This window comes from Bison bison, unplaced genomic scaffold (assembly GCF_000754665.1).
Source record: "Bison bison bison isolate TAMUID 2011002044 unplaced genomic scaffold, Bison_UMD1.0 scf7180017864105, whole genome shotgun sequence".
In the NCBI taxonomy this organism is placed as follows: domain Eukaryota; kingdom Metazoa; phylum Chordata; class Mammalia; order Artiodactyla; family Bovidae; genus Bison; species Bison bison.
The window spans coordinates 9464445-9490222 of NW_011494677.1; the positions used below are offsets into that span (position 1 = coordinate 9464445).

The 25778-nt window shown below is 42.7% G+C and overlaps 1 protein-coding gene across 1 annotated transcript in view; it reads left to right on the plus strand.

The window, feature by feature from the left end:
- Positions 1–25778, plus strand: part of MFHAS1 (malignant fibrous histiocytoma amplified sequence 1) — a 112838-nt gene that overhangs the window by 2288 nt on the left and 84772 nt on the right. The window contains exon 3 of the mRNA XM_010838860.1: positions 1–886. Coding sequence (XP_010837162.1) covers positions 1–886 — 886 coding nt within the window. The remainder of the gene's footprint in view (positions 887–25778) is intronic.

Below are 25778 nucleotides of genomic sequence, written 5' to 3' on the forward strand. Positions count from 1 at the left end.
CTGCACGAGAGCGGCAAGCTGCTGTACTTCGAGGACAGCCCGGCCCTCAAGGAGCACGTCTTCCACAACCTTTCCCGCCTCATCGACATCCTCAACGTCTTCTTCCAGAGGGACCCTTCCTTGCTACTGCACAAGCTGCTCCTGGGGACCAGCGGCGAGGCCGAGGCCGAGGGCCGGGCCGAAAGCTCCCCGCTGATGGCGCCGCCCGCCCCGAGCCAGGACGCGCTTCGGGCCACCCAGCTCCATCACTACGTGGAGGGCTTTCTGCTGCACGGGCTCCTGCCAGCCCACGTCATCCGGTTGCTGCTGAAGCCTCACGTCCAAGCTCAGCAGGACCTGCAGCTGCTGCTGGAGCTGCTGGAGAAGATGGGACTCTGTTATTGCCTCAACAAAGCCAAGGGCAAGCCCCTGAATGGGTCCACGGCGTGGTACAAGTTCCCCTGCTACGTGCAGAACGAGGTGCCGCATGCGGAAGCCTGGATTAACGGGACCAACCTGGCCGGGCAGTCCTTTGTGGCTGAGCAGCTGCAGATTGAATACAGTTTCCCCTTCACCTTTCCACCCGGCTTGTTCGCCCGCTACAGCGTCCAGATCAACAACCACGTGGTGCACAGGTCGGATGGCAAACTTCAGATCTTCGCCTACAGGGGGAAAGTCCCGGTGGTGGTGAGCTACAGACCTGCCAAGGGGGTCCTGCAGCCGGACACCCTGTCCATTGCCAGCCACGCATCCTTACCGAACATATGGACGGCATGGCAAGCCATAACCCCCTTGGTAGAGGAACTGAATGTCCTACTTCAGGAATGGCCTGGACTGCACTACACCGTGCACATTCTCTGTTCTAAGTGCCTTAAGAGAGGGTCGCCTAATCCACACGCTTTCCCAGGTAAGAGGTCAGAGGGACCTGGTTCTTCTGCGGGGTGTCTTAATATGCATTTGGGGAAGATGTTTGTTTCTCCTGTGTTAGACTGTTTGCTTAATCTCACCTGCTTCCCAGCAAAGCTTTTCGAGGTAAATAGAGGGGAATTGGCGACCAGAAAGAGGCAGTCAGTATGTGAACAATATGAAATACAGTCCCTAGGATTCTACTCTTCTAGAAGAAAGACTTCTGAAGTGGGTTCTGGTCCAAACATTTTGGATCACCTTTTCCGTCTTCCCAGTTCAGTCCGCCTTTCCTGGAAGGAAATTTCAAATGGTTGCACAGCAGATGGGTGGTGTCTGATGTTGAGTCATGGGCTGTAATGCTTGTTAGACACATATCCAAGAGGTGCTCCAAATTTGAAATATCTGTCATCATATTCTTTTGTTTACGTTCAGACTGTGACCATAATGTAGAAATTATTGCACCATTTTCTTAAACTCCAGAGAAGAATGTTTTGTAATCAGGGTGAATGATGATTAGTAAAGACAAAAATGTCAGTCTGTAAGGCGTGACTCAGTTCTGGGATCTCTGTTTCACCCAGTACACTCTGGGGCATGAAAGATTACTGAAATCTCTAAGGGGAGTTTTGGGGGTATTTCCTGGTAATTTTGTGCTTTACCGACATCTTGAAGCCTGGTTTTGGTTAAGTGTTAGAGAGTGGAGCTTTATGGAAGTGCTTTGTAAGAAATGGAATGGATAAGAAACTGACAAGTTTTGTGTTTTTTTTCCCCTCTCTTTGGGGAGTGTTTTCCAGAAGACTTTTTTTTTTTTTTCCCCTAATGTTTTAGGTGAGTGGAAGAATTCCAAAACTAGGGGGATTTTGTGAGCCTGGTTAATTGGTATACTAAGTGTCTGAGAATGGGTCCATTTATTTGGAACTCTTCTCTAAACAGCTCTGATTTTTGTGGTGCTGGCTTGGTTAACAACATTCAAAGTGTCCTAAGGACAAACCCAATGATAGCATCATTGCCAGTGTCTCCCCTCGGTCCTCCCCAGAGTACATTGGGGCGGTGATGAAATGGAAGACTGCATGCCACAGTCATCTTTGTCCTAGTCTGAATGCTGCTTATGATAGTATCGGGAAGGAATTGGACACCAATATTTCCGAAGGTAGCATCTCCCTGTTGCCCTAGATCTAGGCTGAGTGTAATTCTTCAGCTTGAGAAAAGCTACCATATCCAGTTACCAGTCAGTTGAGCCTCCATTCTCTGTATTATCTAGTGTCTCATCAGTTTTGTGACTTGGTAGCCTCTTCAGTTTTATGTTTGCCATTGTCTTTTATGCATGAAAGCAAACTACTTCTTTATTGTGCCACTAAATTGAAGAAGGAGGTTAAGGGTTACATATTCACAGAGCAGATTATTGAAAGAGCTACGTAAAGGCAGTTGTTAATGCAAAGATGGAACATTAATAAAACTGATGTTATTAACAACAAAGGGAAAGACAGAAATTATTGAACAAGTAAGGATCTGTGTAGAGGATTTCCAAGAACTTTGAAGAGTAAACAATGAGGCTGAATTTTTTTTCTAACCTCAGCTCTTTATTTTTTAAGTCCACAAACAAGCTCGCCTCCAGATGCAGAAAGGACTCCCCCCCCCCATTCTCCTATTGTTGTTTTGCCTTTTTGTCTTTCAAAGGAGGTTCACCTGGTTTACAATCCATCTGTAGGGAAAAGGATTCAACGTAAAAAGCAATTAAATGGTTGAAAATTGTCAGAATATCTTAAATACTGAGTAGGAAAAAATCATCAGCTTTTTTTATAATATGGACTAAACCTTTCTGTCTTATTTATGGTCAGAAAAAGAAATTACCTTTTTTGCTTCGTTTAGGACTATATTTCTTCCAAACATAGCAGAGAGTACTGTAGTAAAGTAGTGGGGAAAAGGATGATTATAATACATTTATTACATTAAGAAAACAAGGGGGTAAAGCATTTTCTTCTTTTATCGTTTTCTGTGATAGCCATCATCTGTTAGTATTTATCACAATTCTGAAAGATTTAGAAGAGCTAAAATAATAAAAAGCTAGAAGGTGATATAAGAACAGAATTCTAACACTGGGTGTTCAGTTAATGAAGGCATGCATATATTTAAGAATATGCTCAAGTCCCTAGTTTATTAAAATATATTGTAGCTCAGCAGAAACCTTTGGAAGCTCTCTCCTTAGCCTTTCCTCTCTTTAAGAAGTCATTTGGCTTTTAGAGATGTTAAAAAAGTTGGTTACTTAGTTTTACATTTTATTGCAGTGTCAAGTTCTCTTGTAAACTAACAATTTTATATACAATGGTGAAAGAAACACTGGCTCTTTAGTTTTTTCAACTTCAAGATCTTAAGATTAAATAGGAAATTAATCAGTGTTTCCTTTGATATTATGAAGAAGAAACAAAGTTGCATTATTATCTTACCTTTTCTTTCTTGTGTGTGAAAAGCCCATTTTTGCTCTGCCTCTGTCCATAGGACACTGAATTTCCTGGCCTGAGCTGTGCTAGGGTAGTTGGCCTTGGGAAGTATAATGCTAGATTTCTCTTTTCTTATTTTGATTTACAAAAGAAATGGCAGTATTCTGGAAAGTCCTTAGTCCCCTGGCTGCTTGTTTTTGAAAGTTGTTGTTAAAAAGATCTAATCACGTTGTTAGAGAAATCACCTGTTTGTTTCATTGGCAATAAATGATTGAGTGACGAGAGGCTTTTGCAAACTGAAAGGAGGCCCAGGATGCAGCCTGCGTGTCAGTGTGAGTCCTTACCTGCCTTCTGCAGATACTGATTTGACTGCCAGCCCTGACAGCCTCTTTAACGAGGGAACTCAGTGGAATGTTCTTGGCCTAGAGTAAGTTTCTTCTTGTGGGATATTTACCTATGTGAGATTCTAGTGCTTTGCTATCCATTTCAGTGTTTGAAAGCATGCTGTGTGTTTTACAATTGGAAGAACGCATCTTGGTGAGTTGAACTTGGGCCACGTATGATTTTGCCTGAAGTATCCTACTCTCCAAATTATTCAAGGTTGTTCTTAAGAATAATTGGAAAGCCACCCAAAGTGGTAGGCAGAGAACTGGTAGATGATCGTGTATACATTTGATCCCTTTGATTGACTTGGTGGCCCAGCACCTTGCTGCCTCTCCCTAGTCAAGTGCCTTTGTCCCTGTTTAATTTCTTACACACTGTACCTCTCTGAAGCCCTCAGTTTTGTCTTGTTCTGTGGCTGTTTGTGGAGGTCCTAATATCTCTTTGGTTAGCTTGTTCACTGGTTTTCTCCAAGCAGGAAACACGCCAGAGGCTCTGTGGCTTCTGTAAGAACTTCTGAGCTGTCTGCTAGATGACTGGTCTTTATGAGAAGTTTTTTTCTCCCTTTGATACTCAGATGCTCTGTCAGATTCCCAGGTGGTACTCTTGTGGTCATTTCCCTTTGTCCTGTGTCCCAGCGTCCCTCCCCAACCCCACACTTGTCCCTCTGGTGTTCTCATTGTGACCTTGCCCTTGAATGGGCCCTTCACTTTGACCACTGAAGCAAAGCAAAATTCTTGCCTTATTCTATCTCACTTTTAGATTTACCGGAATTTGAGCATGACCTAGTTGCTTGGATTGAATTAGTCATTGTTTTTAATTTTACAAAGGTTATTAAATATCTCTTTAGTTCGGCATTATTAATATTGATGCCGCTCGGCTTTTATTTTTGTGGTGAGTCCTCTTTAACTCTCTTGGACTTTGTTTCACATAAAAATCAAAACCTTCATCTTGCAGTGGAAGAAAGAAACTCCCTGCATAACAGAATTCAAAGACTTGAAAGGCCATTGGAGTGTTCAAATTATTTTAAATATTTGAGGCCTCTCCTTCAAATTCTAGAATCAACTCTCAAGTCCATCTCTGCACAAGCAGTTTAGAAGTGCCTAGAGAAAGTATTTTTTAATTTGTTAACAGATGTTTTGTGCATCCTCTACCACCTGTTCATCTTATTCCCCAGGAAATCCAACCTGTTTTATTTAAACTTATTTTGTATTGGGCTATAGCCAATTAACAATGTTGTGATGGTTTCAGGTGAACAGCAAAGGGACTCAGCCATACATATACATGTATCCATTCTCCCCCAACTCCCCTCCCCACCAGGCTGCCACATAACATTGAGCAGAGTTCCTTGTGCTCTACGCTAGGTCCTTGCTGGTTATCCATTTTAAATACAGCAGTGTGTACATGTCCCAAACCTTACCTATTTTAGTTCTTACTCATTCACTTTATCTGGACACCTAGAAAATGTATAGGGTCTATTTAACAGGGTCGTTTTGAGCATCAGGCGGGAGACTGTCTGGGAAAGTAGTTGTTTTCCAGCATCTGGAGGAAGTGAGGGGCTTCTGCTCCATGTACTGGGGGTAGGGAATGTGAGGGTGAGGGTGGGGGGAGGGTGGTTGCTGATATTGGAGTGAGCATTTCTGGTTGATTTCACCTACTAACTTGCTTCTCTCCATGGAAGTTTTAGTTAAGGATCTGACCATCCACCCATCAGGGAGGGTTTTTTATTTTTAAGCAGGGGACCAGTGCTGGCCTCATCTCTTGCCCTCTCTTGTCTGCTGCAGCCGTGGCCTGCCTGAGCCCAGGGCTGGAGAGGAGGGTGGTTTGTGTTTCAGGCTCTGCCTGGGGCAGGCTCAGCCAGGCCTCTGTTCCCCCTGGTTCAGCTGCTCTGATTGCAAAACCAGTGCTGGTTGCTGTTGGGTTTCCCGTCCTCTCGAGCTGGCTACCTTCACTTTAGAGGGGAGGGCTGGGAGACCCCATTTTGGCTGCCTTCTCCAGTCCTGCTCCAGCACTCATGAAGCTGACCCTCCCGTCCTGGCTTATGCCTCAAGACCGTATGGCCTCGGGAACCCAGAGTGATTGACAGGCATCTCAGATATCCTCCAAATACATATGATGACCTGTCTTTTTTTTTTAATTACTTTTTACTGAAGTATATTGCTTTAAAATGTTATATTTCTACTGTACAACAAAGTGAATCAACTGTGCGTACACATATATCCCCTCCCATTAGGATTTCTTTCCCATTCGGGTCACCACGGTACATTAAGTAGAGTTCCCTGTGCTATAGTGTAGGTTCTCATTAGTTATCTATTTTATACACAGTATCATAGTGTATATATGTCCATCCCAGTCTCCCAGTTCCTTCCTCCCCACCTTTCCCCCTTGAGATCCATGTATTCGTTCTCTATGACTGTGAATGACATGTTTTGTCAAGCCGTCAAGGCCCTCTCTGTGTACAGCATGGCAGTTTGTTCTGTGGTTATACCCTCACTTTCCTGATGGTTCATGTGATGGCACACTGCTCCCCAGGTGGTACCTGTCATGGGGCTGGGCAGGTAGAAGGGACTCAAAGCAGATTGGTTATTTTTCAAAAACTCAAGAAATTCTAGTGTTTCTTAATTGGTTCCTCGGCCAAGTGCTTTTTGTAGATTGCTTGTGATGTTCTTTTTCTCAAAGTGTGTACTTTCAGAAGCATGTATAGTTTTCCCTTGGGATTTTTCTGGCACATCAGTCCTTGCCCTCTGTGTCCATCCTCCTGATCCTTACAGAGATGGTGGAAGAGCAGTCAAGGGGCAGCTTATCAGGATGCGGAAGTGACAGAAGCGTGGACGTTGGCCTCAGAAAGTTTCTACCACCTGATCTTGCAGTCACTCTCTTTGAGGCAGTAGGTGCTTCCCTCCCTCCAGTATCATAGCTCTTCCTTTCTAACTAGCCCCTGACCCTCCCGTGACATTGTCCTGTAGATGTGGGAAAGTATAAATGGTAAGGAGAATGAATGAAGGTGTGATGGTGGTGATGCAGGAAAGAAGGGGTTTGCCGTGGGTACCAGCTGTTTTGCCTTCTTCGGAGTGTTGTTGATTTCCAGAAGCTCCTTCCAGCGTTCTTGCTGGTTTAAGTTCAGAGGAGACCATGGAAGAGTTGCTGGCTGTAACAAAGGCAGCGCTGGTTCCCACATGCTACATACAGGCTATGGTAACGACTCCCAGACACCATTGCCAGCAGGGCTGACTTATTTGTGGAAAGGGAGGAGAAAACTTATAAAGTTATTTTTATATTTGGCTCTGAAAGCAAGAAAACATTTTCTCATTTGTCCTTCCTTAACCTAATCTCTTAGATGCAAATAATGATGGCTTGTTTCTCCAAGGGTAAATTAGTGAAAAGCCATTCACAAACTTCTTTCTCTTTAGCTGTCTGTTTACAAAAAAGTAGAGAATACAGAAGGAGAAAGAAAGCCGGAGCGGGGAGCACAGGAGCAGGGGAGAGGCCCTCGGGTCCTGGTGAGATCGCGCAGAGGTTTGCATGGGCTTTGCAAGCCTGGAGCCTGGTTTACCACCTCAGGAAGGAACTTCCCGCTCTGGACTGGCAGTCCTAGGCACCCGGGCCGTACCAGCTGTTTCCTTTGCTTTTGCAAATCTGCTCACAAGGGTGGGTGGGAGAAGGTCGAGAAGGAGAAAGGAAGTTGTGTTAAGTTGTATCAAGACTGCTCTTGTCTGTCTTTCTGCTTTTTTGGGTGGGCTGGCTTCCTGAGTCCAGTCCTGTTGTTCTTCCTTCTTCTTCTTATTGAGGTGAAATTCACATACATGATATTAACCATTTTTAAAAACAATATAGTTTTTATTTTTAAAAAAAAAATCATGAGTAACCCCAGCAAAAGTATTTAAAGTGTTTAAATACTTTTAAAGAATATTCAAAGTATTTAAAGAATTGACATGATTCCTTCTACTGCCCATCACCTTGGTTCCTCGATGTATGGGTCATCGTCTTCAAGATAACCCTTTTAAAGAGAGCTTTTGCTAAGATAACAAAAGCTTTTAGTCCACCCACACTTCTTTTGAGTTGGGCTTGTTTGATCTCCACTTGAACATGGAATTGCTTGCAAAATTCTCCATCTGTAATCTTTGGGGTCCAGTTTCTTTATGCAATTTACTTTAGGGCCCTGGAAGTTGTAGGAAGTACCTTGCTATTTTGGCAAATGATCTAAGGTAGATTGTTCCTTCATCTTTTCTAATACTGAAAAGTTTTGTTCCATCCAGCTTTCACTCATGAGCCTAGCAAAACAGGTCACAGGTCTCCCTGTCACCTCTGCAATAAAATTACTGTGATGACAGCAAAACCTATGTCTCAGCATGGCCACATCAATAATATCTGGACACCATGAACAACAGTGCCCATTTGCATCTAGAATGAGGCTTGAGATGAACAATTTTTTTTAATAGCTTATATTCCATTTTATTTTTTAAATTAATTTTTATTGGCGTATAGTTGCCTTAAATGTGTTAGTTTCTGCTAACAGCAAAGTAAATCATATACATATACATATATCCTGTCTTTTTTGGATTTCTTTCTCGTTTAGGTCACCACAGAGCTGAGTAGAGTTCTCTGTGCTAGGTTCTCATTAGTTATCTATTTCATGCACAGTATCGATAGTATATATATATCAATCCCAATTCATGCCACCCCACCCCACCCCACCCCTCATTCTCCCCTTGGTGTCCATATGTTTGTTCTCTACATCTGTCTCTCTATTTCTGTTTTGCAAATAAGAGCACCTATACCATTTGAGATAAACTGTTTTTGAGTGAACAGTTCCCTGGTATTTAGTGCATTCACAGTGCCTTGCAGCCACAACTGTAAGGCAGATGTTTCTGGAAGGAAGGAGCTGATGAGGTTGGTAACTTCCTTCCTGGGGTGAATGGTCTGGGATTCTTTTGCCAGGCTCTTTGTGGCAACTGTCTTTCTAAGGCAGGACTTGAGAAGGGATTCTTAAGCTGGGCCTTGAGATGCCACACTGATGGACATCTTTTAGCACGGCTGCCTTGAGAGTCCTCTTCTTTAGTGTTGATGCTAGAGTAACCTTCTGGTCTGTTTTGTGCATGTGTGATTTAACGGGGGACGGGCACACCAAGGACATGCAGGAGAGAAGCACACATAAGTACCATGTAATCACTGTCTTCTGGACGGTGCTTTTCCCCCACATAGATTTTGAGTAGGGCTCTGGCAGGATTGGCAAGGCTGTAGGCGTATATGAGGGTTAAGGGGATGGGAATTACATTAATTCAAAATTAGGTCGTTACCAAAGACAGACAAGTGTATCATAAATTTATGAGCTGGATGCTGTCATCAATCACTGTTGGGTACCTGCTGTATATGGATGTCTTGTGCCAAATTAGGATTTTTAGAATAAAAAAATACCTGGCCTTGGTCATGAGGAATCAAGATGGGATTTCAGTTGGTGTAATTGTTGACTTTTGTACATGTGGAATCTGATCATATATAAAGAAATTTCATCGCATGTTTGAGGAATGACTAAACAACACTGGCTTTTTATTTTCTAGAAGGAAATGTCATATGGAGGATAACTTGGGTATAATTTTGAATTTGCTTGACATAGTCATTCTTTGCAGTTGTTTATAGTTCAGGTCACTTGTTTGCAAGAAATCTCAGACAGATCTTGAGAGGAGGCTGAAAAACGAAAAGGCATTGTATCTGAGGATTTCTCAAAACTTCCAAAACGAATCAGCTTTTTTGAGGAGGGAAAAATGCCCCCTTTTCAGGAATCGTTTACATTTCTCAGAGTCATTTGTGGATTTGCATCTGTTCTGAGACAAAATGACATCAGCAGTGATTTCTGAACCCCAAAGACTGCATGGAACCGCCTCCAAAGACGGTCTAAATTAAATTGGATACTGTCATGTTATAAATATATGACTGCTGCTTGGAGATGTCTTTGTTAAGGAATGCTTTGTTGGGGTGGTTTTCTACTCTTAGGCTATTAAATGTTGACAGAATTTAAAGAATTAACATTCCTAGATCTTCTCCACTTCCGAAATGAAGCATGTGATCTTGACACTGTATTAGTATTGGCTTAACAGTAGCAGTGAACTTGAGGGTAGCAGAACAAGCCTCCCTTTCTTTTCTTTCCTTCCCTTTTTTTTTTTTTGAAACGAACAAGTTTAAAAAAGCTAATGGGGAAGGAAAATATAAAATAAAAACATAATATTTCTCTTAGGTACAGTTGTTTGACTCCTCACTTTGTTGTTTCCAGGGGATTCTTATTTTTCATGGCATAGAGGTAGTGGTTATATTAATCATCACATCAGTCACTCTGGGGCTACAGGGTTGGGAGAAAATATGAGAGTCAGTAACACTCTTGAGTTCCTCTTATGTTCTAGAGACCATGCGAAGTACTTCTTATGGGTGATGTCAATGAATTTTTCCAGCAGCTCTAGAGGGTTGGTATTATCATTGTCCTGACTTTCAGGGGGAGAAATTGAGGTTCACAGGGTTGGGTTCCCTAGAATTAGAACACCCTGGGATTTCAGCCTCGACCTCTGCTTCAACCCACTGTCCCACCCTGCTCCTCGAGGTTGGGTTACCCACTGCCCCCCAGGACCCACAGACTCACCTCTGTCCTCTTCTTTCCTAAATGTCCATTCTGTGTTACTGCATGCTGGCCACAGTCTCAGTGTTGGACATTTGGGGTCCGATAAGGCATAGACCTGCTGCACAGAGGTCAATAGAGGTCATGGTCAGGCACTGGGGACAGGTGAGGTCTCAGAGAGGTTCCTAAAAGGGCTGCACTGCAGCTCAGTGCAAGATTTCCCATCCCAGTCAGCCGTGGAGAAGTGGGAAAGGGTATTTTAAATTAGAAAGGCTCTTAAAAAGGTGGAGGGCATTCAGATAGATTAGCAGGCAATGCCTTGGGGCGGGTGTGTGTGCCCAAAAGCAGTTAGCAGTTGTCATAAAGAAGAGGCTTCTTGCTGTTAAGTTTTATTTATGGCCTGGTCAGAGTTTGCCACTGGCCACTGCTGGCCCAGGAACTAGAGTTTCGGGAGCACTGCCCTAGCTCGTGGAGAAGGCAGTGGCAACCCACTCCAGTACTCTTGCCTGGAAAATCCCGTGGACGGAGAAGCCTGGTAGGCTGCAGTCCATGGGGTTACGAAGAGTCGGACACGACTGAGCAACCTCACTTTCACTTTTCACTTTCAGTGAAAAGTGAAAGTGAGGTTGCTTTGGAGAATTGCCTTGGAGAAGGAAATAGCAACCCACTCCAGTGTTCTTGCCTGGAGAATCCCAGGGACGGGGGAGCCTGGTGGGCTGCCGTCTATGGGGTCACACAGAGTCGGACACGACTGAAGCGACTTAGCAGTGGCAGCCCTAGCTCATTCCTTGTCCATCCGACAGGGCTCTGTTGAGACCATGGAGGGGATTTATGGCTCGGAGGACCTAAGAGTAGTTTCAGATGATTTGCTCAGACTCATAGTCACTGTCGGGCTGACAGAGCACCTGTCCTGTGTGATCCCCAGTTAGGCGTGCCCCTGGCCCCTTTCTCCGTGCCTGAGTCCAGAGAGAACACAGACGTTGGATGTTCCCCCAGCCAGATGGCCACATGCCTCTGTGATCCCTAGGAATGTATCCAGAACACCGATTTTCCTGACTTGAAATCTTACCATAACAGATCTTGCGATAAAGGCGAATTTGGCTGTAACACAATTAACATTTTATTGTGGACTGTTTCCTGTCTTTATTTCAGGCTTTCTTGTGACACTGCAGACTGACTGAAAATACCATCTTTAAAAATAATTTTGCACTGATGGAGTAGCATATTTTATGCCCTTCATTTGTTCGGATTTCACTTATCACTCTGTGATGGCATTTTTTTTGCACCTTTCTTCATATCCCCATTGGAGTGTGTCTCCCTGTGCCTCTCAATTTATCAAAATACACTTAGTTACATTTTAATTGAAATCCTAAGAAGTGCAAGATGTTAAAAAACTTTTAATTTTGTTTATATTTTCTTAATATCTTGACTTGAAACCCTTGGAATTTTGTGTTGCATTTTAAAATGGATGTATTATATCAGTTATTTGTAAGGACTCTTGAGATTCTGCTGGGTTCAAATCCTCGGTCCACCACTTGGTAGCTGTGTGATTTGGGTGTCATAATAGTTTCTGTCTCACAGGCTGACCGTGCGGATTGAGTTAATACAAGTCAAATGCTTTGAATGACACTTGACTTGTGGCAGGAATCCCATTGGTATTAGCTTCTGCTGTTTCTACCATTATTCCAAAAAGATCTACTTGGAAATCCTAAAGATCTATTTGGAAATTAGATCAGCTTATGGATAAAACTCCTCTTTTTCATAGGAGCATAGTACAGTGTGATTTATATTCATGCTCTTTTCAAAATGCATTTTTCTTATTAAAATATTTACAATCTTGAAGTGTGAAGAGGAAAAAATATAGTCATGTTGGTATCTAACATAATTACACATTTTGCTCTATTTATTTTCATCTTTTTCCCTTTAGGTTTATTAAAATGTCTGTGCTGCGCTTAGTCGCCCAGTTGTGTCCGACTCTATGCAACCTCATGGACTGTAGCCTGCCAGGCTCCTCTGTCCATGGAGAGTCTCCAGGCAAGAACACTGGAGTGATTTGTCATGCTCTCCTCCAGGGGATCTTCCCAGCCCAGGGATTGAACCCAGGTCTCCCACATTGCAGGCGGATTCTTTACCATCTGAGCCACCAAGGAAGCCCATTAAAATATCTAGTGATAATTGTGATAATCATATTGTGTAAATAACAATTTTCTTAACCTAGGCTACCATGAGTATGGTTTCATATTATTAGTAGCTACATGGTAATTATAAATGCTTGCATAATAGTACATCAAGGAGATTTTTACCTTTGTTTATTTAACCATTAAACACTTTAGTAGTTTCAAGTTTTGTTGTTATGAGTAATTCTGTGATGACTGTACTTCTTTATAAAGGCTCTTATTTGGGCAGTAATTGTAGAAGCAAACTCAATGAGTCAAAGGCAAAGAATGTCTAATGTTTGATACATGCTATGTTGCTTTTCATTTGGGAACTACTGTGCTGCCTGCATGAGATGCTAGATTGATTTCACTGCATTTCCTCAGCATTGGGCTTCATCTTAAAAATACACTAACAATGAATGGGAGGCAATATATCACTGATATATCAGATTTTTAATTAGGGAACATGCTTATTTTCTTAAATGAATGTTGCCTATTGTGTTGCTTTCTCTGTGGATTGTCTGATCATGCCTTTTGGGATCATCTTATTGATAATTGATATTTTTTTTAAAAATCACAGTGATTTCTTATAATCACAGATTTCAGTTTGTATTAACTCTATATATGAAGGATGGTAACCTTTTGTCTGTCAAATTGTCAGGGAGGGGAACATTTCCCTCTACTCATCTTGGTTGCTTTGACTGGTCTAATAGTTAAATTGACACATGGCAGATTAATAGGAAAAAAACAAATTTAATTTCATAAGGACAGAGATCTTATAGATATGGAATCCAAGAGGTAACCAAAGCTGGCTGTTTCTATATTTTTTAGACAAGGAAACAAATTTGTGAAGAACTGACAAGACAAGCTTCGGCTTTGGTACTAATTCATGATGAAACTAAGTAGAGTTTGTTTATATATCTTCCTTACCCCGAGTTCCCTATCTCCGGTGATCAGAATGTCTCTACCTCCTGATACAGGTGGGCACCTTTCACCTGGGAGATTTATATCCTACTTTCAGGAAGGACAAAGGAGGGTCAGAGTGTCCTTGCATTGGCTGTCTCTTAAGTAACTTTAATTCAAAATTATATGTCACTGTGGGGTATTTTGGGGTGGCCTGCCCTAAAGCCCATTGTACTTAAGGTCTTGTTTTCTGGCTTGTTTGCCTTTTCCATCTTTAAAAAATTTAATTTAATACAATGAATTGATGACTTCCTTTGTGATTAAGGGCTTCCCTGGTGGCTCAGATGGTAAAGCATCTGCCTGCAATGCAGGAGACCCTGGTTCGATCCCTGGGTCAGGAAGATCCCCTGGAGAAGGAAATGACAACCCACTCCAGTATTCTTGCCTGGAAAATTCCATGGTTGGAGGAGCCTGGTGGGCTACAGTCCATGGGTTCCCAAAGAGTTGGACACGACTGAGCGATTTCACTTTCACTTTTGTGATTAAGTGAAATACCATTATTATTTTTCTAAATACAGAGAATTAATAGGAGGGACCACACAGTGAACCATAATTCTCTTATATAACCTCTACTTCCAATAAAAAAGTAATACCTGCAGATGGATGACATATTCAACAGCAAAAGGCCCTCTCAGCCCCCTTTCTTATCTTTAAACTGTTTCTAGTTACTGCTTTCAAGGAAGATAAAACATGTATTTGCATATATTTTAACCTGAAAGAGATCATACTGTATTCATTGTTCTGCACCTTGCTTTTGGTCACTTAAAATATATTTTGGACATGTTTCCATATGGGCAATTACAAACCTATTGTGCTTATGTGTGTTTGTGTGTGTATGTATACATAACGTTCTAGCAATGGACGTACTGTTTGCTAAGTCGATTCAGTCGTGTCCAACTCTGTACAACCCCATAGACGGCAGCCCACCAGGCTCCCCCATCCCTGGGATCCTCCAGGCAAGAACACTGGAGTGGGTTGCCATTTCCTTCTCCAAAAATATATTGACAGACCTTTGATTCTTTTGAGATTATTTTATAGTTTTTAAACTAAGTTCTTCCTTTCCAGAATTTTGGGAAATGCTCAATTTTATTTCCTTCAGGGGTGGTGATCCCTCTTTGTGCTCAGGACACTGTCGAGATGCAATTAGAAAAAGACAAATCTCTCAGTCACATGGTGGGACTTGGGGGCTGGGGAATTATAAAAACTTTGTGATTTAAAATGAGGGTAATCTTTTTAATTGGCTTCTGTGATGCCTATTGGAATACCATTGTTTGCAATGTAATTACACATTTACCAGCTTAATTCATCCATTATAACGTGATGTAATGTTTAGACATTGCAATAATTACAAATCTTGCATGTCTACAGATAAATATACCACTGATCAAAATAAGACAGTGGCAGCAAGAATAGTGCTGCATCGATGGGGGATGTTAATGAAAAATAATGGATAATAAACCATATCTCATTGGCTCAAAACATTGCTTCTACTTTTCTACCCCAACTACCATCTAAAGGCCAGTGCACCTAGGCCCGCGGAGCAGTTTTCACTTGTGCCCTGTAACTAGCCCCAGAGTTCCATACCATTGTATTTTCTTGCCCTCAGCTTGGTGTGTTATCCAGAGATGTGCCTGGATATTTTGTCCTGGGACTAGTAGGGGTCCAAAATTTAAGAGATTATCCAAACTGTTTGTGTGTGTCATGAATAAAGAATGGGTCTAACCCAGACCACTAAAATGTGTTTGATGTGGGAAAACAGTAAACAATTAAATTCTGGTAGAGTGGCTTATGTGTTTAAAAGCTATTTAGTTGTATGTTTTGCTTAAAGCAAACAAAATCATCACCAGTCAGGTTCTTGGGGAAAAGAGATTGTACACAGCGTTCATTGAAGCGTTTGGTCTTAAAAATCCTCCCTCTTACAGGAAATGTCTGATTCAGTACAGACAGCATGGTGGGGAAAAGGAAGCCACATTTTCTCACTGAAGCATATGTATTCACTGGGATGACCTTGGCTCACCTTAGCTGCACATCGACATGGCATAGCTGGGGTGTCTTTGATTTAGGGGGCTTGTTTGATTATGGATCACTTGTTCAGTCGTTCAGTCGTGTTTAACACTTTGCAACCCCATGGACTGAAGTTTATGAATCACTTGGGGAAGAACTAAAAAGTGAGATATGAAATTTTCTAGAACACTGTGATGCCCCCAAACAGCTCACTGGTCTGCTGAGAGCTGGGCCATTTTGTGTCCAGGTTACAGAAACAAAAAAATGATATGCCAGGCCCCATAGGAGGATGCGTGTGTCCCCTCTGCTGACACCACTCACCCCCAGATGGCTAGTGACTGGCACGGCCCTGGTTGTGCCCTGCTTTAGCTTGGGGCAGGTGTTCTTTCAAATTCATTTCTTTTATTAAGCCTCTGCCACTACATATGCCTTTTCTCCTTCTCAGGAAGAACACACGTGCTGGCCCTCTGGTTACTGTATACTGTAATGTGCATCCTCCCATGCCTTGTTTCCATCTTTATTCCCTTGGTGTAGGGAGGAGGAGAATTCCCTAGTGTTCTGTTTGGTCATTTCAAGAATTTGCCTTTGGGGCTTTTGGATCAGGTGTTCTGGTAGCCCCACAGAGTCTGTGTTCGCCTCTCACCCGCTTCTTGAAAACTGTTGAAGCATCTGAGCTTTGTCTGTGCGATGGGGCACAGCATTCAAAGCTCATCCAAATAGCAGGGATGGTCGCGTCTTGTCGATTACCAGGGCTGTTAAATTCTCTTGTGGAGCTGGCAAGATAGGTGACAGTCTCCAGGAACTGAAAAGCTGCTGCATACACAGCCCCAGGTGTTCCAAGAAGGTTGGACCACTCGTGTCATCCCTTTTTACAGTCCATAAATCTTCTGATTCATTGTGCCATCTGGGACTCAAGACACATTTATTCGTGGGGGGAAGTCTCCATTGAAATCAGAGCCCACTGTAAAGCAGGAGGAAGAGTCTGGAATTAGAATGCTGTACATTGTTCTTTGTTAGAAAAGAATCCTGGTTCTCTGGCTGTAGACAAATATTTGCTTTTCAAGAATCTGGTGGCGTGTCGGTAGCTTTGTTCACATGCATGTGGCAAACACGCTCTCTTGCATTCTAAGGGTGCAGGCACTCACATCGTGCTGATGACTTGATAATGCTTGAAATCTGGGTGTGTGCTACTTCAAATGCCTTTCTACTTCCTCCTCCACCGACTTAGCTAATTTCTCTAACGGAACAGATCTTTATCCCAAGGAGTCTAAATAGCTTCTGCTGGAGGGTGACATTGGAAAAATGTCCCTTTAGCCACAGCTAGATATGCATATTGCCATGCAGCTTCCTTGTGTTAAGCTATACCGGCATCAGAGAAAAAAGAGGCCTGTGTCTTTTACCTTTTAAAGCCAGTGGATTAGGGAGGAAAGAAGCCCGTACCTCGGGGAAGCCACCCTGAACCTCAGTTTCTTCATCTGTGAATGAGAAAAAATAACTCTGACATTTCCTAAGCATTTGCTCAGCTGCCTCAGATGTTGTGAGGATTAAATGACCTCATGCACGACAAGGATCCAGGGTAGTTTCTACCGTGTAGTGAATGCTCAGTAAATGTTAACTGGTGATCCCTGTTTACAGGGAGGGACACCGAGGCACAAGGGTCGGAAAGAGGGAGTTGCTAAAGAATGTGGCCAAGTGCACCCAGTACATGGCAGGGCCCACCTGCCAAAAACAGGCAGTTGGTTGAGTGGAAAAATGAAATAACGTATGTGAAAGATGTGTGTCTAACTCTGCAGTGTCAGACTCTCTGCACTAACGGGGACTCTGCCATGACGATAAGGCAGGTGATGGGGAGCCCGGGGTGAAGAGGAAGCGGTGGTTTAGGAAAGTGGCGCACGCAGTAAATGGACAGTTGCAGTGCTGTGATAAATACTGGGATAAAAAGACTTCAGGGGCCAGGAGGGGCTTGAGGATGGGAGGGGCTTGTGGGTAGGGTTGGATGGATGGGAGCAGGTCTCTAGCTGAGTGGAGGTGATGGTAGGGGACTTTCTGCAAACCACCAGGTCAGAATGGGGAAGAGGAGTCAGCTCTTTTACTTATCAGTGTACTTGGCATGTCAATACTTTTTAGCATGTCTACCGGATTAGCTAAACTTCTTGGCAGAATTTTTGGCAGCTTGATAGAAAGCTGAAATATTTTGATTTGATTTTTCCCCCCCTAGGATGAGAAGGACATATTGAAGGGTCAAACAGGTGAAGTGTCAGTTTAGTTTTTGTAAGACCACTCAGGGCAGCGGCATGGAAGGTGGAATTGAATGGAGCGGGACTAGAGTCAGGGGATCACGCTGGAGATCATTCAGACTCTGTGTTATGTGATACAGGCTCTCAGGCGGGTCTCTGGGAATGAAGGAAACAGGCCAGGACGTTAATGAGGGCTTCTCTGCTTGGCTGGGAGATCTTGAGCAAGCTAAGTAGCTCTCTGGGCCTCACTTTTACAGTCTATGAGGAGGAAAGCATGTCTCTTTGATCTGGTTGTATTGGGTGGGGTGGATTTTAACTGTAATAAGAAGAAAGCTGGGGCGTTCATTTTTAAAAGAGAAAGCAGAAGCTATTTGAGACGATTAATTTCAACAGAACTGGTATGTGTACGCTGCCTGCTGGCTTAATTGGTTTATGAGGGCTGTCTAGTCACTCTCCTATGATGGCTACCAAGTGAATTCTAGTAGATTTTTAGTCTTAGGTTTGTAAGTAATGTCATTTGCAGAAGAATAAAGTTCCCCATTTGTTTCTCAATTTGGAAGGATCCTGTAAGAATCAGCGACTTTATAAATATCCAGCAACCTTTCACCACTTTAAAATATTGAAAGGATAAACGATGCTGAAGGCGCTGGTTTTGCATCATGAATTATGGATGTGGTGTGCCCTGGATCTTTATGGCTGTGCATAACGAATCTTCTTTGTTCTAGCTTATTTTCAGTGGGGTTGCTTGTAAAAGAAGGGGTCAAAGCAAATCCATTGAAGAGATCTGTTTGCTGCAGGATGATTTTTTTTTTTTGGCCATCCTATTCTGTTAGTTGCTTTTGTTGGCGCTTTGTTTCTTCATTATCAAATTGGTCCACAGTAGGGTGGGATTTGGGGATAGTGGCAGAGCACCCCCTGTGGAGTTAACAGCTGTGGGTCAGGCTAATGACCCAGCAGGGGGCTGGCACACCCCTTGTTGGTCTCTGTGTCTCTAAAGCAATTCTCTCCCTGCCCCTTCTTCCTCTGAGCCTCAGCCTCTTTCAGTTCTTCAAGGCAGCGAGCCTCAGGAAGATCTTTATGCTCTGTGTAGGAGTGGGTTAGGCCTTAACTACTTTTCAACCTAATAATAATTAAACAGAATAAACTGGAGTTATTAACATGCTCATGATCTTTTCTCCCAGTTAATTTTCTCTAGACTCTCAGTGCAATCAGAGAGGATTGAAAAAACATGGAACACAGCCGGGAATTCGTTTGTACTCTTTCCCCCTCTCGTCCCCTCCTCTGGCAAAGATTCTTTTAGGATCTGAGTAAGCTATCAGAGGTACTGTTTACACTTCATACATGGGGGAATGATGACTGTAAGTGGAAGCTGGTGGTCACATTGGCCCTTTTAGTCACTCATAACTTCTTTCTATAGTGAACGTACTATCTACTTAATGAAAGTGGAGTCTCCCAGACCCAGGTGTCAGGCCTGGCTCATCTAGAGTCAATTAGAAAGGGTCTCCCCTGTATTTCACCATGGTTAGGTGAGCCGTACTCTCAGCCCTAAGATGGTCGTTGGTGGGATGACAGGAGGCAAATATCTAAATAATTAACAGTGGTTCCAGATTGGGGCTTCCCTGATGGCTCAGTGGTAAGGAATCCGCCTGCCAGTGCAGGAGGCACAGGTTCGATCCCCGGGTTGGGAAAATCCCCTGGAGAAGGAGATGGCAGCCCATTCCAGTATTCTTGCCTGGAGAATCCCACGGACAGAGGAGCCTGGTGGGCTGTGGTCCATGGGGTCACAGAGTCAGACATGACTGAGCACGCAGCAGATGAGGCTCCAAGGTCTGTGGCTACCTGGGGAAGTGCACCTCTACCAAGGGTTGGCTCCTGTGGATTCATCAGAGCTCCACAGTATAGTCAGTTGGATAATTTTGAGGCTACTCTGGTCTCAGTGGTTCATCACAGTTTTAGCTCATACTAAATTAAAAAAAAAAATCTTTGCAGGAAACATCGCTTGATTCAGTTTGTCTATATTGTTAACCAAAAGAAACAACACAGTGCTCATGCAATGTAGAGAAATGGGATAGCGCCTGCCAGGTAGACATTTGTGACGATACGCGTTCACTTAATCCTGCATTCATTCAGCAGGAGGTCGCTTGGGCTTCCCAGCAAGGGCAGGGCACCAGGGGACATCTAGCAGGAATCACCCTCAGAGCCTGTCCTCCAGGACCTCGGTCCAGAAAGGAGATGAGGCTTGGGCACCACCGTGATGCATTGTAAAATGAGTCTAGACCCAGTGTCCTGAGGATTCAGTGGAGAAAGAGACTCAGCCCAACAGAGCAGGTCATGGGGAAACTAGAATTCCACTTACAGGTGGTAGAAAAGGCACGTTGTGAACAAAGAAAATCACAGATGGTCTTTTTCTCTTCTAGTGAAAGTGATAGTTGCTCAGTCGTGTTCAAGTCTTTGAGAGCCCATGGACTGTAGCCCGCCAGGCTCCTCTGTCCATGGAATTCTCCAGGCAAAAATACTGGAGTGGGTTGCCATTTCCTTCTCCAGGGGATCTTCCCGACCCAGGGATCAAACCCGAGTCTCCTGCATTGCAGGCAGATCCTTTACCATCTGAGCCACCAAGAAGCCCCCTCCTTTTTTTTTTCTTTTCAAGGATCATCAATCAAATCCCTGGGCTTTTAACCTGTTAGCTAAAAAATGCAGTAATCCATAATTTTTGAATTATCATTAGCCCATTCTCTTGTAATAGTACTTTGCTTTGCTTTTCAAATCCTGGGATTGAAATAATAATTAAAAAGTAGAGACATTGATTACTTAAAAAAATTTTATGTGCAATGCATATAAGGAACCTAATGTACCTCCTTTTATTTTGATACTATTTTTGGAACATTTATTTTCTTTGCTATCTTAGAAACAGTTTAAAGGCATACTTCTGGTAGTGTGAGATTACATTTTTAATTTGGGCTGTAAACCTGGGACAGTTTTTATGGTGAAGAATTTAGCGGGTCTACCTAGGCTATTAACCATTGTGATTTTAATAAAACCATATTCTTTGTTTAATTAGCCTTTGTTTAATTGCATTCTGCGCTAGCGTGGACTTGAGCTCAATCCATCTGCTTTATTGTCTGGTTTCCTTCCATCTGAGTCCTGTTTTCTTTTCCCTTCTCTATTATACTGATGTGTCTTAGTAGTATAGGAAATATTGTGACTATATTTTGTGTAGCTGAACTGTATGCTAAAAGTAGATCATACAAAGCCATTTCGCTCGCTCTCCTCCTCTGTTTTTGCTCAGTAAATGATGGGATTATACTTTTAGAATTGTATCAGATATATATTTCCTCATTCTCTAAAGCCTCATTATGCAAATTAGCTGCACTTTCTTGATTCATGAATTCATACTGTGGTTTTATTTGGGGATTCCTCAAGGTAATTGCTTATTTGGGTGGTTCAGAAGATCAGAGCGATCCACGTTACGTAATGAACATTTTCCATCACATCCAGACAATTCTGTCTTCCTCAAAAAATAAATGAAGCATTCCCTGTGACACTAAGTCAGAGACTAGAGAAAGAGTAAATCAACCTGGGGTCATTTAGAATCACTTTTCCTTTTTCCCAGCTCTAAGAGTGGTCTTTACTAGATAACCATAGAACCCTCTTCTAAATCCCCATTTAAATGCCCAAGTTTTATCTTCTAAAAAACAATGATCAGGTAGGAAAGTGCCAGGTTCCCTGAATCTCTCTATTCCTGCTTTGAAAAAGAGCATAATAAAACCACTTCAGCAGGGAGTAAAGCTCTCCTCAAGCTGCCCAGCCGAGTCCAAGGAGATCCAGCATTGGAGTATCATCCTTATCTCCTCCTTTTGAGGCTGGCATGATTGGTACTTCCTGTGCAGAGGGAGAAAGGTGGTGGTGGGGGGGGCATGGAGCATGCCATCTCTGCCATGGGAGTGGTCCCTCTTCATCCTGACTTCCCCAGTAAACTAAGAGCACACAACTCTCCTATAATAACCAGGTTTCTGACCTTTCTGTCCTTTTTAGACTGTGAAAATTTAGTTTTTCTAAGATTGTTCATTGTTCAGTGGCTAAGTTATGTCTGACTCTTTTCCACTCCATGAACTGCAGCACACCAAGTTCTCCTGTCCTTCACTATCTCATCGAGTTTGCCCAAACTCATGTCCATTGAGTTGGTAATGCCATCCAACCATCTCATCCTCTATTGCCCCCTTCTCCTCAGGCCCTCAGTCTTTCACAGCATCAGGGTCTTTTTCAATAAGTTGGCTCTTCACATCAGGTGGCCAAAGTATTGGAGCTTCAGCATCAATCCTTCTAATGAATATTCAGGGCTGATTTCCTTTTGGATTGACTGGTTTGATCTGTTGTCCAGCAGACACTCAAGAGTCTTCTCCAGCACCACAGTTTGAAAGCATCAGTTCTTTAGCCTTAGCTTTCTTTATGACCTAACTCTCACATCCATGCATACCTACTGGAAAAACCATAGCTTTGAGTATAGACCTTTATTAGGAATGTGATGTTTTTGCTTTTTAATATGCTGTCTAGGTTTGTCATAGCTTTTCTTCGAAGTTTCTAAGGTACCGAATGTCAATTTGGGGAACAAAAAGTAGTTGATTAAGGGGCTGTATGGTTTAATGAAAGTGAAAGTCTTCTCACTCAATGGTGTCTGACTCTTTGCGACCCCATGGACTGTAGCCTGCTAGGCTCCTGTGTCCATGGGGATTCTCCAGGCAAGAATATTGGAGTGGGTTGCCATTTCCTTCTCCTAGGGATCTTCCTGACCCAGGGATCAAACCCAGGTTTCTGGCATTGCAAGCAGACTCCTTACAGTCTGAGCCACTCAGGGATGTATGGTTTAATAGTGTGACTCAGTTTTTTAACTTGATACAGAGTTGGTTTACAATGTTGTGTTTCTGGTGTACAAAAAAGTGACTTAGTTATATATGTATATATATATATTATATATGTACATACACACACTTTTTTTTTCTATTCCATTTTGCCTTATCCCAGACTCAATTTTTATAATATGTAGTTACTAGGAATTTCAGAGAAGTCTCAGTTAACTCACCTGGAACAGCCTAAGATTTGACACTTGAGTGATTTTAAATTGTACTCAACAGACATTTTCTAAAATGAAGAGAAGGCGTCCAGAGAGTAATTGATATCAGGTGTCATTTGTTGCTTTTTGGCGTGATTCTCCCTTGCAGGGCTTTCCTGGGCCATGGCCCTGGTTGGGCTAGCAGTCCTTCTGAGTTAAGGTAACTAGTAATCCGTGCCTTCACCAGCTTCTATCTGTTTGTCTCCCTGCATATTTGTAATCATTATATCCAGGAGTTTTCCATTTTTATATTTATGTTTGATTGCACTAGGTCTTCCTTGCTGCATGCAGGCTTTCTGTAGTTGCCGTCAGCAGGGTCTGCTCCTCACTGTGCTGCACCAGCTTCTCCTTGTGGTGGCTTCTCTTGTTACAGAACACAGGTTCTAGGTGCACAGGCTTCAGAAGTTGCAGCACGCAGGCTCAGCAGTCGTGGCTCCCGAGCTCTCGAGCACGGGCTCGGTAGTTGTGACACACAGGCTTAGTTGCCCCTCGGCATGTGGAATCTTCCCAGACCAGGGATTGACCCCAGATCCCCTGCATTGGTAGGTAGATTCTTATATATTGTACCACCAGGGAAGTCCTAGGAGGTTTCAGTTTTGCTTTTTGAGTTTAGTTTCTTCAAGAAGAGCTAAGAAACAGTTTCTAAACCTCTCATTTTTTGAAACTTTTTTTTTAAACCTAGGTAGACTCTCAATTGATTTGTTTGGAAACTAGATACCCTTTTTAGTAGTTCCTGTTATTCAGTCATGTCAGACTGTTTGCAACCCCACGGACTGAAGCCCGCCCAGGCTCCTCTATTCATAGAATTCTCCAGATAAGAATACTGGAATTGGTAGCCATTTCCTTCTCCAGGGGATCTTAATTCACACATAAGGCTAAAAGAAATCTCAAGTATCTCTAAGATGAGAAAAATTCAGTACTATGTAATAACTTTAGGATATTTCATCTCAGTTCCGTTTTTCTTCCCTTCTTCTCTCCCTCCCTCCTTCATTTTATTATTGCTTTTCTTTAAACAGAGCCTAGAGCATATAAGTGAGTTTCATCTTGGGATGCAACTGGGAAAATTCATGATAAAATAAATTTCAAAAGTATTGGATAGATAGCTGTACACATTACAGGAAGGGAATAGATAACTTTATGCTGATTATAGTTCTATAAGAGTCTTTTCCAATGAGTCAACTCTTTGCATGAGGTGGCCAAAGTACTGGAGTTTCAGCTTCAGCATCATTCCCTCCAAAGAAATCCCAGGGCTGATCTCCTTCAGAATGGACTGGTTGGATCTCCTTGCAGTCCAAGGGGCTCTCAAGAGTCTCCAACACCACAGTTCAAAAGCATCAATTCTTTGGCACTCAGCTTTCTTCACAGTCCAACTCTCACATCCATACATGACCACTGGAAAAACCATAGCCTTGACTAGACGGACCTTTGTTGGCAAAGTAATGTCTCTGCTCTTGAATATGCTATCTAGGTTGGTCATAACTTTTCTTCCAAGGAGGAAGCGTCTTTTAATTTCATGGCTGCAGTCACCATCTGCAGTGATTTTGGAGCCCAAAAATATAAAGTCTGACACTGTTAAAAAAAAAAAAAAAAAGACAACATAAATATGTTTGAACATTTTAGGGGAAAGAAATGTAAAAAGAGCTTTCACAAGTTATTTGAGGTCTTCTGCATTTGGACATGTCTGAAATACACCTAAGTCAACATAAATTAGGATATGAATTTGGGCCAGGGAACATTGAACATATTTTTACTCTGTAATATTTAATATGAAGATGTTATGTCACTACTGTGTGAGTCTGGGTGGGAGAGGGAGGAACAGAATCAGGGCAGGGCTGTATTCTTTCACAATCCCGCTGCAGGCAGCGTGAGCAGTGCCCCTGTTGTCATGCCCTAAACAGCTCTCTTGGTCCTTGGCAACAGGCTTAGTTGGCTTGCAGGTGGAAATATCTGTTCATTCAATTATTCATTTGTGGTTATAGTTGCTTAGGGGTAATGTCCAAACTCAGAATGAACTAGGTCACAGCACCCCAAAGAAATCATTCTCTGGGGCCACCCAAAGTGGTAGGAGTCATCTGGTCAACACAGAGGTTAGCAACCTTTTGGTAATGTGGTCTGGAGAAATTTAAGGAGTAGAGACCAAGAGTCTAGGGGATCATGGCTGGTGGCACAAGAGCATGAGTGGTAACAACCTAGGTGAGGCCAGTTGTGGGTAAGGTCAAATGAGTAGGAATTCTTTGTGCTGTATCTAAGCAGGAAGTAGATGAATGTCTTTGATGCTTATGGTATGTGTGGAAAAAGATGGGGAGATGTGAGCAACGGCATCAACTGGAGGACTTACGTTGTGTCCATTGGGGGTGAATTGTCCCCTGCAGAATCAATCAGTTATTAAATTATTTAAAAATAGGTATTTTAATTTGAAGGCTTCCGAGGTGGCTCAGTGGGAAAGAATCTGCCTGTGACGCAGGAGCCACAATAGGTGTAGGTTCGATCCCATCCCTGGTTCAGGAAGATCCCCTGAAGTAGGAAACAGCAACCTGTTCCAGTTCCTGTCTGGAAAATAACATGGACAGAGAAGCCTGGTGGGCTACAGTCAATGGGGATCTCAAAGAGTCAGACATGACTGAATGAGCATGCACACACACATACACACACACATTCTAAGTTGAGGGATTTATACTACCTGATTTCAAGACTTCCTTTGAAGCTGCAATAATCAGGACAGTGTGGTATTAGTATAAGGATAGATAAATTGGTCAGTAGAACAGACTGGATGTATGTATATGTATATATTATTATATATATATAATGGGTTAATTGATTTTTTTTTTTACAAAAGTGCAGGAGTAATTCAATGAGGGAAGGATACTGTTTTTAACAAATAGTGTTGGAACAATTAGATATCTGTATTTATAAAAATGAACCTCAACCTGTACCTTGTACCAAAGGCACAAATCAACTTGAAATGAGTCTTAGATCTAAATGTAAGAGCTAAGACTATAAAAT